The sequence below is a fragment of the Micrasema longulum genome, unplaced genomic scaffold (assembly GCF_059751315.1).
Source record: "Micrasema longulum isolate JH-2025_06_02 unplaced genomic scaffold, ASM5975131v1 h1tg000420l, whole genome shotgun sequence".
Taxonomy (NCBI): Eukaryota; Metazoa; Arthropoda; class Insecta; order Trichoptera; family Brachycentridae; genus Micrasema; species Micrasema longulum.
Window position 1 is genome coordinate 323350 of NW_028277620.1, and position 14141 is coordinate 337490.

Here is a 14141-nt window from a genome sequence, read left to right on the forward strand (position 1 = left end):
TTGAGATTCAATAATACTTTTTTTATTTTCCCAACCAGTGATGGCATCATCACATTACCTCACTACACTGTATTACTTATGTTTTGTATTTTGTAGCATAATTAATATATTCACCCTCCTACAATGCAGAACTCGAGCCAGTCAGGCGGGGGCGGGCAAGCGGTGGTGTTCGTGGGCAGCAGCCACTGGTACGTGTTCCTGCGGCTGCACGCCGTGCTGTGCCAGCGCCTGGGCGCCATGCGCGCGCTGGCGGCGCGGCTGGCGCGGGACGAGGCGGCCGGCGCGCGCCTGCGCCGCCCGGCCACGGCGGCCGCGCTGCGCCTGCGCCCGCCGGGCACGCTGCCCGCCGCGCAGTTCTACCCCGCGCTGCTCGAGATGGTGCGCTCCGTGCTGGACGGCAACATGGAGGCGGGCGCCTACGAGGACGGCCTGCGCGAGATGTTCGGCATCCACGCCTTCGTGGCCTTCACGCTCGACAAGGTCGTCTCCTACGCCGTTCGACAGGTATGCGTAGCATGTATATAATAATAGCAAAATTTTTATTTTCATAATAATTAATAATGTACGTGTGAAGAAAGTCCAGTGGTTTTTATAAAAATTTATATTAGTAGACTATCAAACACATTTACTATGTAGGTTGGCTTTATTCAATTTAAAATTACTCTAATGAGAATGTTACAATAGGAAAAAATCACTTAAAAAAAAATATTAACAAAGTAATAATGGTTTATGAAATACTGTCCGGTGAGAAAAATATTTTTGTACTACAGTAAAACCCCCCTTTTTACGTTATTCAAGGGAGCAAGAAAAAAAGTGTAAAACTGAGGAAAACACTTAAGTGAGGAAATGAAAAATGTATATTAAAATAGGAATAACATTTTTTTTAAAATTATTTGCCACACTATAGTGTATATATAATTCCAGAAAGATTTAAAAAACGACGATAAGTGGAAATTGACAATATTTTTTTAATTTTTTTTTTTAACCTTTTTTCAATGATTTCAGTATAAATATTTTTATATTTTTTCAAACAATGTTATGTAATCTGTTTTTTTATTTGATTTAAAAACGCCTGTTTTTATTCTTCATTCGCGTAGCACACGCGGTGGCGCGCGGGCCGCAGCATTATTATTACGACTAAGTTTTGGCTTTTTGACACATCAAATAAATTCCGAAATTTTTTTAAGCATAAAACTGGGGTTATGAAAAATGTAAAAAATGTCAATTGGGGGGAATATTTTTACGAGAATGTATGAAGAAAAATGGGTCCTGAACATTTCGGCGTAAAAAGCGGGAAAACGTAAAATCGAGGAACGTAAAAATGACGTTTTACTGTACTTATTAGTAAATATAAAATAAAAATATTTTTGAAAATATAATTTAGAATTCCCACGAAAACGGTCATTGCATTGATTGGCCAAACCCCTAATACGTCACGATTCATGTTAATTCTGAAGTTTATTTATATTTATAGAACACCATCACTAATTCGACATCACAATTATCAGTGTCGCGTTTTTCTAGGGACATGTTTTTCATAATTTCTTTTCTTAAGAAAACTTTTCTCTACAATATCCATATAGATTTTGTAAATACAATTAATTTTTCTAAATCCATTTCATATATTTTTATCAGCATTCGTTGTAAGTGATATTTCCCCGTTCTCATTGTGGGTTACCCTTTTTCCTTTCTCTCTCCGGCAATGAGGTACGAACTGTCAACGCGATCTCCGTATCCCCCCGCACGATCCTATTTTTTTTGTTCATTTTTGAGAGACCTTGCCTTACAAATAAATGCATTCATTTTTACTGCGTTAAGAAAACATTTTTTTATATCCAATTTCCCTTGGCACTGAACTTCCTCATTCACAAAAGTGGCTCCTGACATTGTGCGTGTATTGACCTCCGGTCTCCTCCCCTTGCAGCTGCAGCAGTGCGTGCAGGAGCGGACGGCGTCGCGCTGCGTCGAGCTGCATGCGCAGGAGCGCGCGCGCGCGGGCGGCTCCAGCTCCCCGTCGCCGGCCGCCGCGGCCGCCCACCAGCGCCGCGTGGAGCGCCTCCTCCGCGAAGAGCGCACCTACAAAATGTGCATCGTAAGTATAACTTTTTTAATAGAAAAATAAATATTTGCGTTCTTATGATTTACCCAAATATTTAACTTTGAGGGCCATTTTTAACGAGTTGCAAAAGACTCACTATAAGAAAACGGGAATCAAGTTGGGGTAGAGTTGGATTCGAACCACGGACCTTCGATCCGTGAGTCCGAGACACTAGCCACGGGACCACAACCCGATTCAATTCACTCTGTCTGCATTATACTTCCACATACATACTTCTGTGTCTGGGCGGATCTAAATATCTTCGCCTTAAATTGAACAAAACGTTAACATTTTTTACTAAATGAGCGTAGATTTTTTTAATAAAAAAACACTTAGAGTTTTACCTGTTAACTGATGATATCCTAAAGAAGATGCTGTAATGTTTATTTTCATTTCAGTATGGCGGCGACGACAGCCGCGTGACGTTCGAGCTGCTGGAGGCAGCGAACCCGGCGCCGCCCTCGGACGGCAGCTCGCCGCCCGCGGGCGCGGCGCCCGGCAGCACGCCCGCTCCCACGCACGCCCCCGCTCCGCCCGCCCGCCTGGCGGACTGGGCGCGCTACCGCGAGCGCTACGCGAACCCCTCGGCCAGCGACACCCTAGACCTGTTTAAGGTAATTCATCATTTTATTTTTTCTCTTTTTAATGTAAGTCTTATTGTCTGGGAGCTTATCCAGACATATTTCTATACATTCGTTGATTTATATATATAGAGATTCCTCCATCCTAACGGACTACTTTTGTGAATTCCTAAAACTAAAAATATTGATGTACTGGTCTGGTCAGTGGGTGTATCACGAAGTTATCACTATGTTCACATATTTACTAAAAAATATTTTCAAATTTTAAAAAAATTAGGCCCTCCGCGAATCGTCTCCCGGGTCGACAGTCAACATTTTAGTCACCTGCGGGGTACTATTCTGAACCATTCTCACAGCTGTAGCATACACTTGAGTATAATGGTCAGCGCGTCTGCCTACCATGCGAGAGGTCCCGGGCTCGATTCCCGACATGGTTGAAATGAAATATTTACTTAAAAGGGTTTTTTCACACCCGAATATTTCATAGTCCCTGGACTGGTATCTGAAGCGTAAGACTGATCTTACCTTCATGTATCAAAAATGATCAAGACAGCCAATGCTGTACCCAATGCACCATTAGGTGTGGAAAGGGAATGATGATTCACATACAAAACACGCGAGATAAAAGCTTTTTCTACGGCTGCGAGAGCGTTTGAAATATCACCCCTGGAAATATTTTTTTGTGAAATTTTTGTTTTCCGGATTAACAGTAAAATATATTAGCGCGATTACTGGACAGTAAATTTTGCTAAATCTATTTATTTTATTTATAAGTATGTGACCAATTATTGATACATAGTTTTTCGTGATACACTACGCTTGCCTACTCCTAATTTTTATTAATAGAAAGAAACTTATCATACCATAATACCAGCTCTAGTCTCTTTCGATACGTGTTTGCCTTAAATGACAAATATAAATAAATGTAGCCAGATTGAAGTAAATTCCGAAACAAGGACAATAAGGGATCTTTACGCAATAGAAGAATTCCGAGTTTCGAATACTCCTACATTTCACAAATAAAGTTTCAGGACAAACTGTGTAAGTAATTGTTTATATCATTGTTACAGGAAGGGCATTTAGAGGAAGGGTAATATTACTATTGATTTTTACTATATACGAGGAAGTTTAGTGATTTACCTATAATTTACCATACCTATTACAAGGCTAAAACAATGAGGAAGTTCAGTGGTTTTTAAAAATATATGTATTTGTTAACAGACTTTTAAACTAAGCTTAAAAAAAAAACGTATTATCAGCACTATGGTTTTTTAAGTTTTTTTATTTCTGAAATTACTCCCAAGTTCTCTTCTGGATTAGTTCTGCTGATTGGTCAGTTGACTTACCATAAACCGGAAATCTTCCACAACTCTCTTATCATTGGTTGATTCTTACGACAAACTAGTGACGTTGTTCAAAGCAGTTTTCACCACTAATAAAGATGACATAATTAGTTCATTCAACACACTATTTAATTTCTACACATTTTTTATTACAATAAAATTTAGACCAAATTAATATTTAGTAATAAATAATGTGAAATCAGTAACCGAAATATACTTATTTGGGTCATTTTTAAGAATAAAGTTATTGTCATTCAGTTTTGATGTAAAAAAAAATCACTTCAAAGACAAACCGGCGAATCACCACCTTTGTGAGTCAGTGACAAATTGACCTAGGCCGGAGATTCGCCGGCTTTGTGTTACAAAGGGTTAAAATATTTTTAAATATTTTTTTCCTACATTTTCAAGAAACTTTGCCGTATAATTTGATGGTCTAATTTTTACCGCGCGTAAGAAAACATATTTTGTACCCAATTTTCAATAGGGCTGAAGTTCCTCATTGTCTTCACATTACCTTGATTTTATTTTATTTTTTCAAGAATTAACGGTACAAGTACCTTTTACATTACATACATACATAAGTATTTACAGTGGAGTATAAACAGTAACAACTTTTCAATGCTTACTTAGAAAGAACATAATTAAAATATTGATTCCACACTAAAATGTTTTACAAGTAATTGTTTACAAACAATATTTTGAGTTTGTCCAAATTTTTGTAGACACAAACTGGATTCAACTCCCTGGGGAGCTGTTTATATTAACATATTACAACAGACATGAAGAACATTTAAGAGAAGGTAATATATAAGTCTAGGCATCTACAGGGCTTATGACCTGTCAATGGCTGGTTTAAGTGGCCACTTTACACACTGTGTAACATTCACCATTCTGCCTATATTTGAACATCTATATTCCTTCAATTCTTTCATCTGTCGATGTTTGTGAAGTTAAAGAGCTGAAACCTTTATTTATGCGGGTGAGATTCATCCAATTGAATTATTTCACCTACATACTAGGTGAATGTTACACAGTGTGTAAAGTGGCCACTTAAACCAGCCATTGACAGGTCATAAGCCCTGTAGATGCCTAGACTTCTATATTACCTGCTCTTAAATGTTCTTCATGTCTGTTGTAATATGTTGATTGTTTATAAGCTGGAAATTTTAATAAAAATATGTCACCTAAATCCGAATGTTTATTACCCAGCGCATGTAGACGATTGCTAGAATATATTGAGATACGATTGTCGCAGTGATAAAGTTGTACCAGCCTAGTCACTCTAACTGGTACTTTAAAACCAATGAGGGCCAAAATTTCAGGGCTGTCCAATACTGAATTAACGATTTTAAATAGAACTAATAAATCATTAATAGTTCTTTTTTTTACTGTGATGAAATGGTCTTTTTTGATTGGCAAACAAACTCCAGTTATACTTTCTTTTTACATTCCCCAACTTTACATTTTTCCGCTATTTTTGCTGAAATGTTGGGGATTATTCCCGCCAAGGGTAACAGCCCGGGAATCGCACGTCAGTAGACCTAATGTGAGATTTTTTCCTATTTATTACTTCGTCGTACAATTAAATGCTCTAATTTTTATCGCATGTAAGAAAACCCTTTCTGTATCCAATTTCCTGTAACACTGAACTTCCTCATTGCAGGTTACCGACGAAGATTCTTTAAAAAATTCATATTTTTGTCCATAAAATTAAATTTTACTTTATAGAGAACCGGATATATGGGCCCAGGGTTCATTTTTCTTCCCACATTCTCATACAAATATTCCCACAATCAACGTTTTTCAATACCCTTGTTTTAATTATAATAATAAAAATACTTATAGTTTTATTCCACTTTTATTAATACATTTTTACCGGTGACCGGGTTTCGTCGTGACCGACATCGTCAGACTGGTGGGAGACTGAACAAATTTCTATGTTATATACAACTGCAAGCAGGGGTTGTACATCATGATTTTATATAATTATGGAAATAAAAGAATTGCAATTAAATCATTTAAGTATAAGGGAATAACAATTATAAGTTTTTGAGTTTAAAAAAACCTCAAGTCGGGGCAGTGTAATTGAACTATTTGTTTATGTCACTAATATACTAGAAAGGCTATTTCGCATTGAATTTGATACAAACAAAAAACAGTCTTAGCGATGTTCCGATGTCCTTAAGGGTTAGTTTTCACTAAATCTTTATTTGTTTTTTGAGTAACATACGCCATATTGACATAATACTAAATTGTGAAGGAAGAAAATAAAATCAATAAATTACTATATGCAGGTAGTAGCGACAGAAATATTATTAACATATTACAACAGAGATGAAGAACATTTAAGAGAAGGTAATTTAGAAGTCTAGGCATCTACAGGGCTTATGACCTGTCAATGGCTGGTTTAAGTGGCCACTTTACACACTGTGTAACATTCACCATTCTGCTTATATTTGAACATCTATATTCCTTCAATTCTTTCATCTGTTGATGTTTGTGATTTATATTATTATTATTATATTTATCAGGAATACATAGTGAAGTGATTACTCTTTAATGTTACGTCATTTAAGGCATCAAGTTAAAAAAGGTTTGGGAAAACTTTTTTGTAGGCGATAACTATTTTGTGTTTGTGTACTAAATTTATTTTGTATATTAATAATATTATTTTCTTTTTTTTTTTTTTGCACCACAACAGGCCAGGAGGCCCAATTACAGTGGTGAATTACATCACAGAACACCCAGGCTTGAGAAAATACACATTTTAATTTTTGTGTTCTCACCGGGAATCGAACCCGGAACCTTTCGTGTGTGAGTCAAGCGTCTTGACCACTACACCACGGAGGCCGCCATATATCCGCCACTATCCTTAATACCGTTATTTGGCTTACGTGTTATGCAACACGCGTGAACATAGTTGCATACTGTAAGATAAGCAAATATTTTTTCTTTTTGTTAGTTGAAAAATTAGATAGATATTATACATAAGACTTTTTTAATAGTAAAAAAAAAACCTGCTACATATTGTTTAGGAACTTTTCCTTTCCACCATCGATATGTTTTTTTATGCTAATTCCAATTACTGTTTTTATCTTCATTGTTTTTAATTAAAAATTGTTTAAAAATTTTATATTGTTTTACATAAATTAAAATATCAAAATCGGTTTTGTTTTTTTTAAAAAAAAAAAATTGAACAGCAATTTTTCTGGCAGTACATTAAAGTCTAGAAAATTAATTTTAGTTTTATGTGATGCTCCCTTTTCCATATATTTTTCGTTTTGTCACATGGACATTCCTCAGTTTTACACTGGTTTGTTGCCCCCTTAAACAATGTAAAAGGGAGTTTTATTGTAATTTGTGAATCATATCAACGTTGTTACCCTTTTTGTGAATTATTACACATTTTATTTAATTTAAAAAATATGGTTTAGGGATGTTTTTTGTGCAATTTCAAATGATTGTTATTTTTCAAATAGTATTTCAGGTTGCGCTAAACTTCCTCTTTACCGCTCAAACAATCGACCCCAGTGTCTTTGTTCGTTACACTTGTTTTTAGAGGCGCAATAGAATATAACGTGTGTGTGTGTGGTTCGGCAGGAAGGGAGCGGCTGGGGGCGACGGAAAGCCGTGTTCCTGGCGCGGAACGTGCGACGCTTCCAGCGACGTCACGCGACGCAGCCCAACGGCCGCGTCGGCGACTTCGTGAGCGACGACCGGACCGACTGCAAGTTCGACCTCAACTCCTACAGCATGGTGTTCGTCGTCAACAAGGAACAGTTCCTGTACAAGAAGGACGCGCTGACCAGAGCCAGAAAGGTACGCACCCACCTAATTCATTAATTTATTTTATTTTATAAATTTATTGCAAAAAATTAGTATACATACTTAATAACAGGGAATCTATATAAAACTAATTAATGTAAAATGAAAACGGAGTTTTTTCTGTTTATGATAGTCTCCATCTATCATGGCACACAGCCTGCCTTCATATTTTTTAAATATATTTTTTTAAATATTTTATTTAGTTCTATTCTTAACATAGTCTAATATATATTTACAACACAATATTTACATCTATACTTATTCTAACATTATTTATCACTATTATACACTTGATATCCTAATTTATAATATTAACTGTTTCATATGTACATGTTCATTAATTATGTTCACTATTTACACTATATACTACCTAATATTTTTTACATATATACTTTTTACATTTAATTTGAAATATATTTACATTTATTTAATTTTTTAAGCTTTCTGGCATTTCCTCAAATAATTGTATTCCCTTGTACATGCGGCAGTTCTGGGACATTGCTTTTGATTTCTTTTCCAGTCTTATATTTTTAGATCCTCTTGTTGAATAGTTATGCCTATAACTATATAGATGCCCATGGTATTGCTGCTCAGATTAATTAACCTCGTACCTCACCGTAATGCGTATTTTATTTATTTATTCATGCATATTTTTTCCATAATAAACTATAATTAATAATAAAAATAATTTGAGGGATTACCCATGCCGGGAACACTTAACAATATTATTTTTTTAAATATTTTTACATTTGCGAATAAACAAAGAAGACTTAATAAACAGAGATAATTAACAAGATGTTCAGACATTTTTAAACACTACGTATTTGTTTATAATTAATTTATGTACACCTATATTATTTATATTACAAAACCCACAATGAAAGAACAAAACATAACATAAGCTATTACACATAAGTGGAGCAGTTGATTCAATATTGGTTTTGGCGAATGAGACAATCCGTTTTACTTCTACCTAGCTCCACTATCCATTTTTTAATAGACAGTGGAAGTAGGTTATAGATATTAATTGAATAATACTCAAAATCGCTTTGTCCGAAAGTGGTATTAATTTGTATTTGTTTAAGTTGTCTTTGTGTTGAGGATCTAGTGATTATATTATTTGTATGGGTAAGAATAGTTTTAGAATCTGTGAGTATTGTTCTAGCGTATAATTGTTTAGGTGTCATAAGTTGTAATTTGTGGAATATTTCTTCAGTAGATGTCTGCATCGGGACTCTGAGTATTATTTTAATTATGGATTTTTGTGCAACAAATACACTATTTAAAACTGTGTCACTCGCACCACCCCATCCGATTATACCATACTCCAAAATTGATTGGCACAATGCAAAATAAATCTTTAAAAGTTCCTTTACATTAATTATATTTCAAATTGTTTTGAATATATACATTAGTCTTTTTGTAATATTTCCAATCTGCTGTTTGCACTATAAATTTATATTTGTTTGCACTATAAACTCCTAAGTATTTGACATTATCTGTCCTATCCAATATTGGGCAATTACAATGAGCACTCTGAAGACAATTATTATTGTGTATAAAGTTTATATTTGAAGCACTAACTAACTTATATTCAATCTACATTGAAAAACTGAAAGAAACTTTAATATCAGAGTAAAAGAACACTTCAGATGCTTAAATAATAATAATTTTTCTGAATTCGCAAATCATCTGATAGAAAATAATCATAACTTCAATAAAGACACTGGATTCAAAGTACTTCATGTTGAAAATAAAATATTAAAATTAGACAACTTAGAAATTAAAAAAGCGATTCGCAATAAGAAAACAATAATTAATAACCAAATAAACAATATTTCTTTTAGTCCTCTCCTGGCTTACTTCGAAAATAATGATATCAAATTACCACCCGTGTAAGAGAAAAATAAAAACACTTGATTTATTGGGTCCACGTGTAGTATTTAGTGAACATGATAGAAATAAAATAAAAAGGAATCAATTCATTAGTTACGTAAACCTTGAAGAAGAAGCTTGTTTGCTTTGAAACTGGTCGGTGAAAAATAAAAATTAGTGGTCAAAAACAAAGTTGTTTTATTAATTTTATTATTATGTAGTTTGATGTTTAGATAAGCATAATGCCGTCTTTGCTGTGGGAAATTTTAGAACTTACATCGGATTCTTTTCCCCTCTGCCGAGGATCCTCGGAACAGTTGACAAACTTTTCACTACCGATGTCTTCGGACTGGCATATCCTAAACGAGTTACGTGTCAAAGATAGGAGTAGACTATTCAAGTAATATTTATTTCTTTATGGTATGAAAAATGTACCCTGTGAAATTTGAGAGCTCGGTGTGACGATGACCATGCCTCTTGATGCACACAGGGAGAGCGATAAAGGAAGCGTAACCGTATTGGCAATAGCTAAACCATAGCATTGGGTCAACCCCGTACGCTTTCTACAGATAAATAAATAAATGCTGAAACCTCTTTTTACATAGGGGATATGTTCCACGCAGTACCCCGTAAAAAATTGAAATTGACCTTAGATATTTGATGTGAACACGATGCATTTATTTTATGAAGGGCTATAAATATATTGAATGTTGGTTTCTTGTACATATAACGGACTCAGTATTGATGTAGACATTTTTAACTGCACGTTGCATTTGTACAGAAAATTTCTTCATGGGGTCGATTATTTGGGATAGTTGCTGAATGTACATCTTGAGTGGTTTATGCTATGCAGATGTGCCGCATGTAATGTATATGTTTGTGTATGTTTTATATGTGCGTTCATGTGTGTGCGTGGATGGCTCGGAGTGTACATTCGGTATTTTTATTTATTTTAATTTATTACCTCCATGGAAAACGCAAATGTCAACAATTATCTTTTTTTCACTTAAAATTCTTATTTATTTTTTATTTTTTGTCACATTTAATGTTTATATCTTTTTAATTTATGAAAACTTAATTGGTCTTTTTATGTTAAAAAATTGTTGTTTTTAATACTGATTTTGTATGACTGTATGTTTTCTAAATAAAATAAAATAAATAAAATATGAAACAAAAAATCATCGCTACTGAAAAATTGTGAAAATGGATATTGTCCCATTTTGGGTAAGGTCCTCAAATATATTTTAATCCTAGTAAGTAAAAGAGCGATGTAAATGTAAAAAGAGGTACCGGTGCATATATTTTTTTAAAAATTTGTTCACCAGTTAATATTATAATTTGTACTAATAAAATATTTTCTCTACAGAGCCACCCCCGAGTCTCCCTCCGGCTGGACGCGCGGTGGCAGTCCTGGCTGCGAGCGTGGGGCTCCCGCCACGTCACGGGGGCCATGGCCCGCGGCTGCCAGGAGTGGCTGCGCCGCGGCTCGAGGGCCGTGACGCGCGGCGCGGCCGGCGCGCGGCCCCCCTACCGCCCCTACACCACATACACCAGCCTGCCCGCGTAGACTCTGAACTCGGAGTGGGCCGTTCCGGCCGCGCCTCCCCCCGTGCCCGTGGAGTAGGCCATATTGGCCGCACACCCCCTGCGCATGAGACTCTCGAGTACGTCATGCTGGATCTCGAGCCGTGGATTATGTCGGCCTGTGAAGTACGCCGTTCTGGCTGCGCCTCCCCACGACTGGAGACAGACTTTGCTCTCCCACTAGATGCTCCGTAGGGTACTATCACAAAGAGACGTGACTGTCATATTTTTAAATGACTTATGGGAAAAAATTCTAACTGGACAAATGCACGTAAATTAGCTTTCTCAAGCCACCGAAGACAGGTGAAAATGACAAATGTGGTTAAATATGTTACTCATATTTAAAATGCTCAATATTTATAAAATCAAAATATCAAAGGTTTAGGCTTCGTAATGTGAATCCCACACTCAACGATAGTCATCACCGGGTTTGTTGCGTCCGTTCTCTTATTTCCACCAAAAATTCTACGTGATACTACCCTCTGGAAATCTAGACGCATATTTATTCCGGAAACGAATGGACTTGTCAAATTGTTGCTAATGTCTCGATGCATAAATGAATTATTATATAAATAAATTATTGTTAATTTGTGTATTCGAGGCGTTGGACGTCAACTTGCCAATAGACAATCTCAAAATAACCTGTGAAAAAATGTCGAGTATCTGTAAAAAAAGTTGAATCTATCAAAAATATCCGCGCGGTATTTTATTAAGATGAGATAAATTCCCGCCACGAGTCGAGCGCGCAAGAAATCAAGATTATATTTTCCAAATAATTTGGAAGAAGAAAAATGTACATTAATTAAAGATAATAAAAAAAATACCACTCAGAACAGACTTTCTTTATTGTGATATTAATATATCTCTGACCAATGTTTGAATATGGAATTTCATAAATTCTATATTCGAATTTAGTTTTAAATTGGAATAAACGTAAAAAATAAATAAAATATTTAAAAAAAGAGTAAATTATTGAAACGGAAAAAAATTGTCAGACCGAAGAAATCCGATTGGTATTTTTTTTTCGGTTTGTGTAAACAAAAATCAAGAGTCGACCAAAGACGACGATTGGGTGCGCGGTAGAACAAATTGCTGTGCGAAATTGCGCATTTTTATTGTACAGTTATTACGTCTGTTTGTACATAGTGTATATATTGTATTGTTCGAGTAGATTATAATTCGCGTTCGTGCGCGGCCACACGTGTTGCCGAAATTTGAATGCATTTTGTTGAGACGGGCGGCTGCGAACATCGGATGCACAACGCGACACAACGTTGTCAGTTAAAAATACGGCTTTATTGGTGAGAATCTGACTTTCTCTTACTGACCCCGCTGCTCGTAACCGAGTTTCTCTGTCGAAGCAATTACTTGGACAATTACCTGGACATGTTTAAGGAAGTTTTTAATGCGACTCCAATGCTCTGTATTGTTTCGAAAGCAATAAAAAAGTGATCTTAGAGTAAATTTTGCATTTTTCTTTCAAAACATTGCCTTAATTTAACAATCGTTCGGACAATATCTGCCACTGGATTGTGTATTGGGATTGTTTCTCGCTATTGACTTCCTGATTTCATGTTCATTAAGACATTTTATCTTAGGAGACATCCTAGATAACTCCGATCACATATCACGATGATGTAAAATGCTTTAGAAAACATCACCGCACGTCTCTGGGTCTGTATTCTGATGGGAAAATAAAATATCTTCAATTTTATCTAAGAAGTAAAATTGTGTTTTCTGTACGAAAAAAAGAATATTTACATTTTTTTTTTCTAAACATGTTCAATTACAGATTACCGACGAAGATACTTTGAATTTTCATACAAATATACACATTTTCGTCCATAAATATCGATGTTACTTTATACCGTCTCGATATGTTCCGATGAAGATAGCGTTCATAAGCACGGCGCTAGTCTGCAGCGCTTAATCACACCGTGGTGCTAACAGCATGACAACGTACATAATTATACAGATTTAATCGAAATAAATTGTGAACAATTACGGGCATCGGAAGCAAAGATAGCAACCTCAAAAAAAAAAATTTTTTTTTTTAAAAGAAATGAAATTTTTGCGCTCTTATGATTTACCCAAATATTTAATTTTGATTGCCATTTTTCACGAGTTGTAAATAACCCACTATTAGAAAATGGGAATCAAGTTGGGGTAGAGTGGGATTCGAACCACAGACCTTTGGTCTGTGAGTCCGAGACGCTAGCCACAGGACCACAACCCATACCTGTAGTTTATCAACTTTATTTTTATAAAAATCATGAAATGAGTCGCAAATGTAGCTTAAAATCGTACTTCTGATGGTTTGAAAATAGTGTTCGGAAGCAAACGTAGCAATATCAATCAGCCATTTTATTCGACCAATGACAGTCTTGAGATTTAAATTTTCAAAATGGCCGTGCCACACAAATATTAAGAAAGTTTTTTTAATTCGTGTTTCTATTAAGGCTAATTTATTAGTATCTTGAAGTTTAAGTTCAGTGAACATAACATTTCTAACATAAAGACTCTTCGGCATTAGTGTAGCAGTTTTTGTTATTTTTCTCAGAAACACCTAAACGGGAGTTTGCTATCTTTGCTTCAAATGCCCTCAATTGTTAAAATTTCGTTATTATAATTTCTTCAATCCGTTTTCATTTAAATGCATTCAATTTGGAACACCTGTGTGTATAGTCAAATCCATACAAAAGTTGCCAATCTGCAAAAAGTCAAATATATAAGAGCTTAAAAAACATACGCAGTTAAAAAAAGCGAGCTTCCGTGGTTTGAATCAATTATGAAAAATCAAATACGTTTGGTATGTAAATTAAGTTATCGGCAAAT

At 35.5% G+C, this 14141-nt stretch overlaps 1 protein-coding gene across 8 annotated transcripts in view; it reads left to right on the forward strand.

Annotated features, from left to right (window-relative positions):
• The window catches only part of Sin3A (SIN3 transcription regulator family member A), a 78218-nt gene extending 66079 nt beyond the window's left edge, over positions 1-12139 (forward strand). For all 8 annotated transcript variants that reach the window (XM_088226304.1, XM_088226303.1, XM_088226306.1 and 5 more), the window contains exons 24-28: positions 130-504; positions 1925-2092; positions 2497-2712; positions 7623-7841; positions 11089-12139. In XM_088226304.1, the coding sequence (XP_088082430.1) occupies positions 130-504; positions 1925-2092; positions 2497-2712; positions 7623-7841; positions 11089-11289 (1179 nt within the window). In that variant the 3' untranslated portion in view covers positions 11290-12139. The remainder of the gene's footprint in view (positions 1-129; positions 505-1924; positions 2093-2496; positions 2713-7622; positions 7842-11088) is intronic.
• The last annotated feature ends 2002 nt before the right edge of the window (positions 12140-14141 follow it).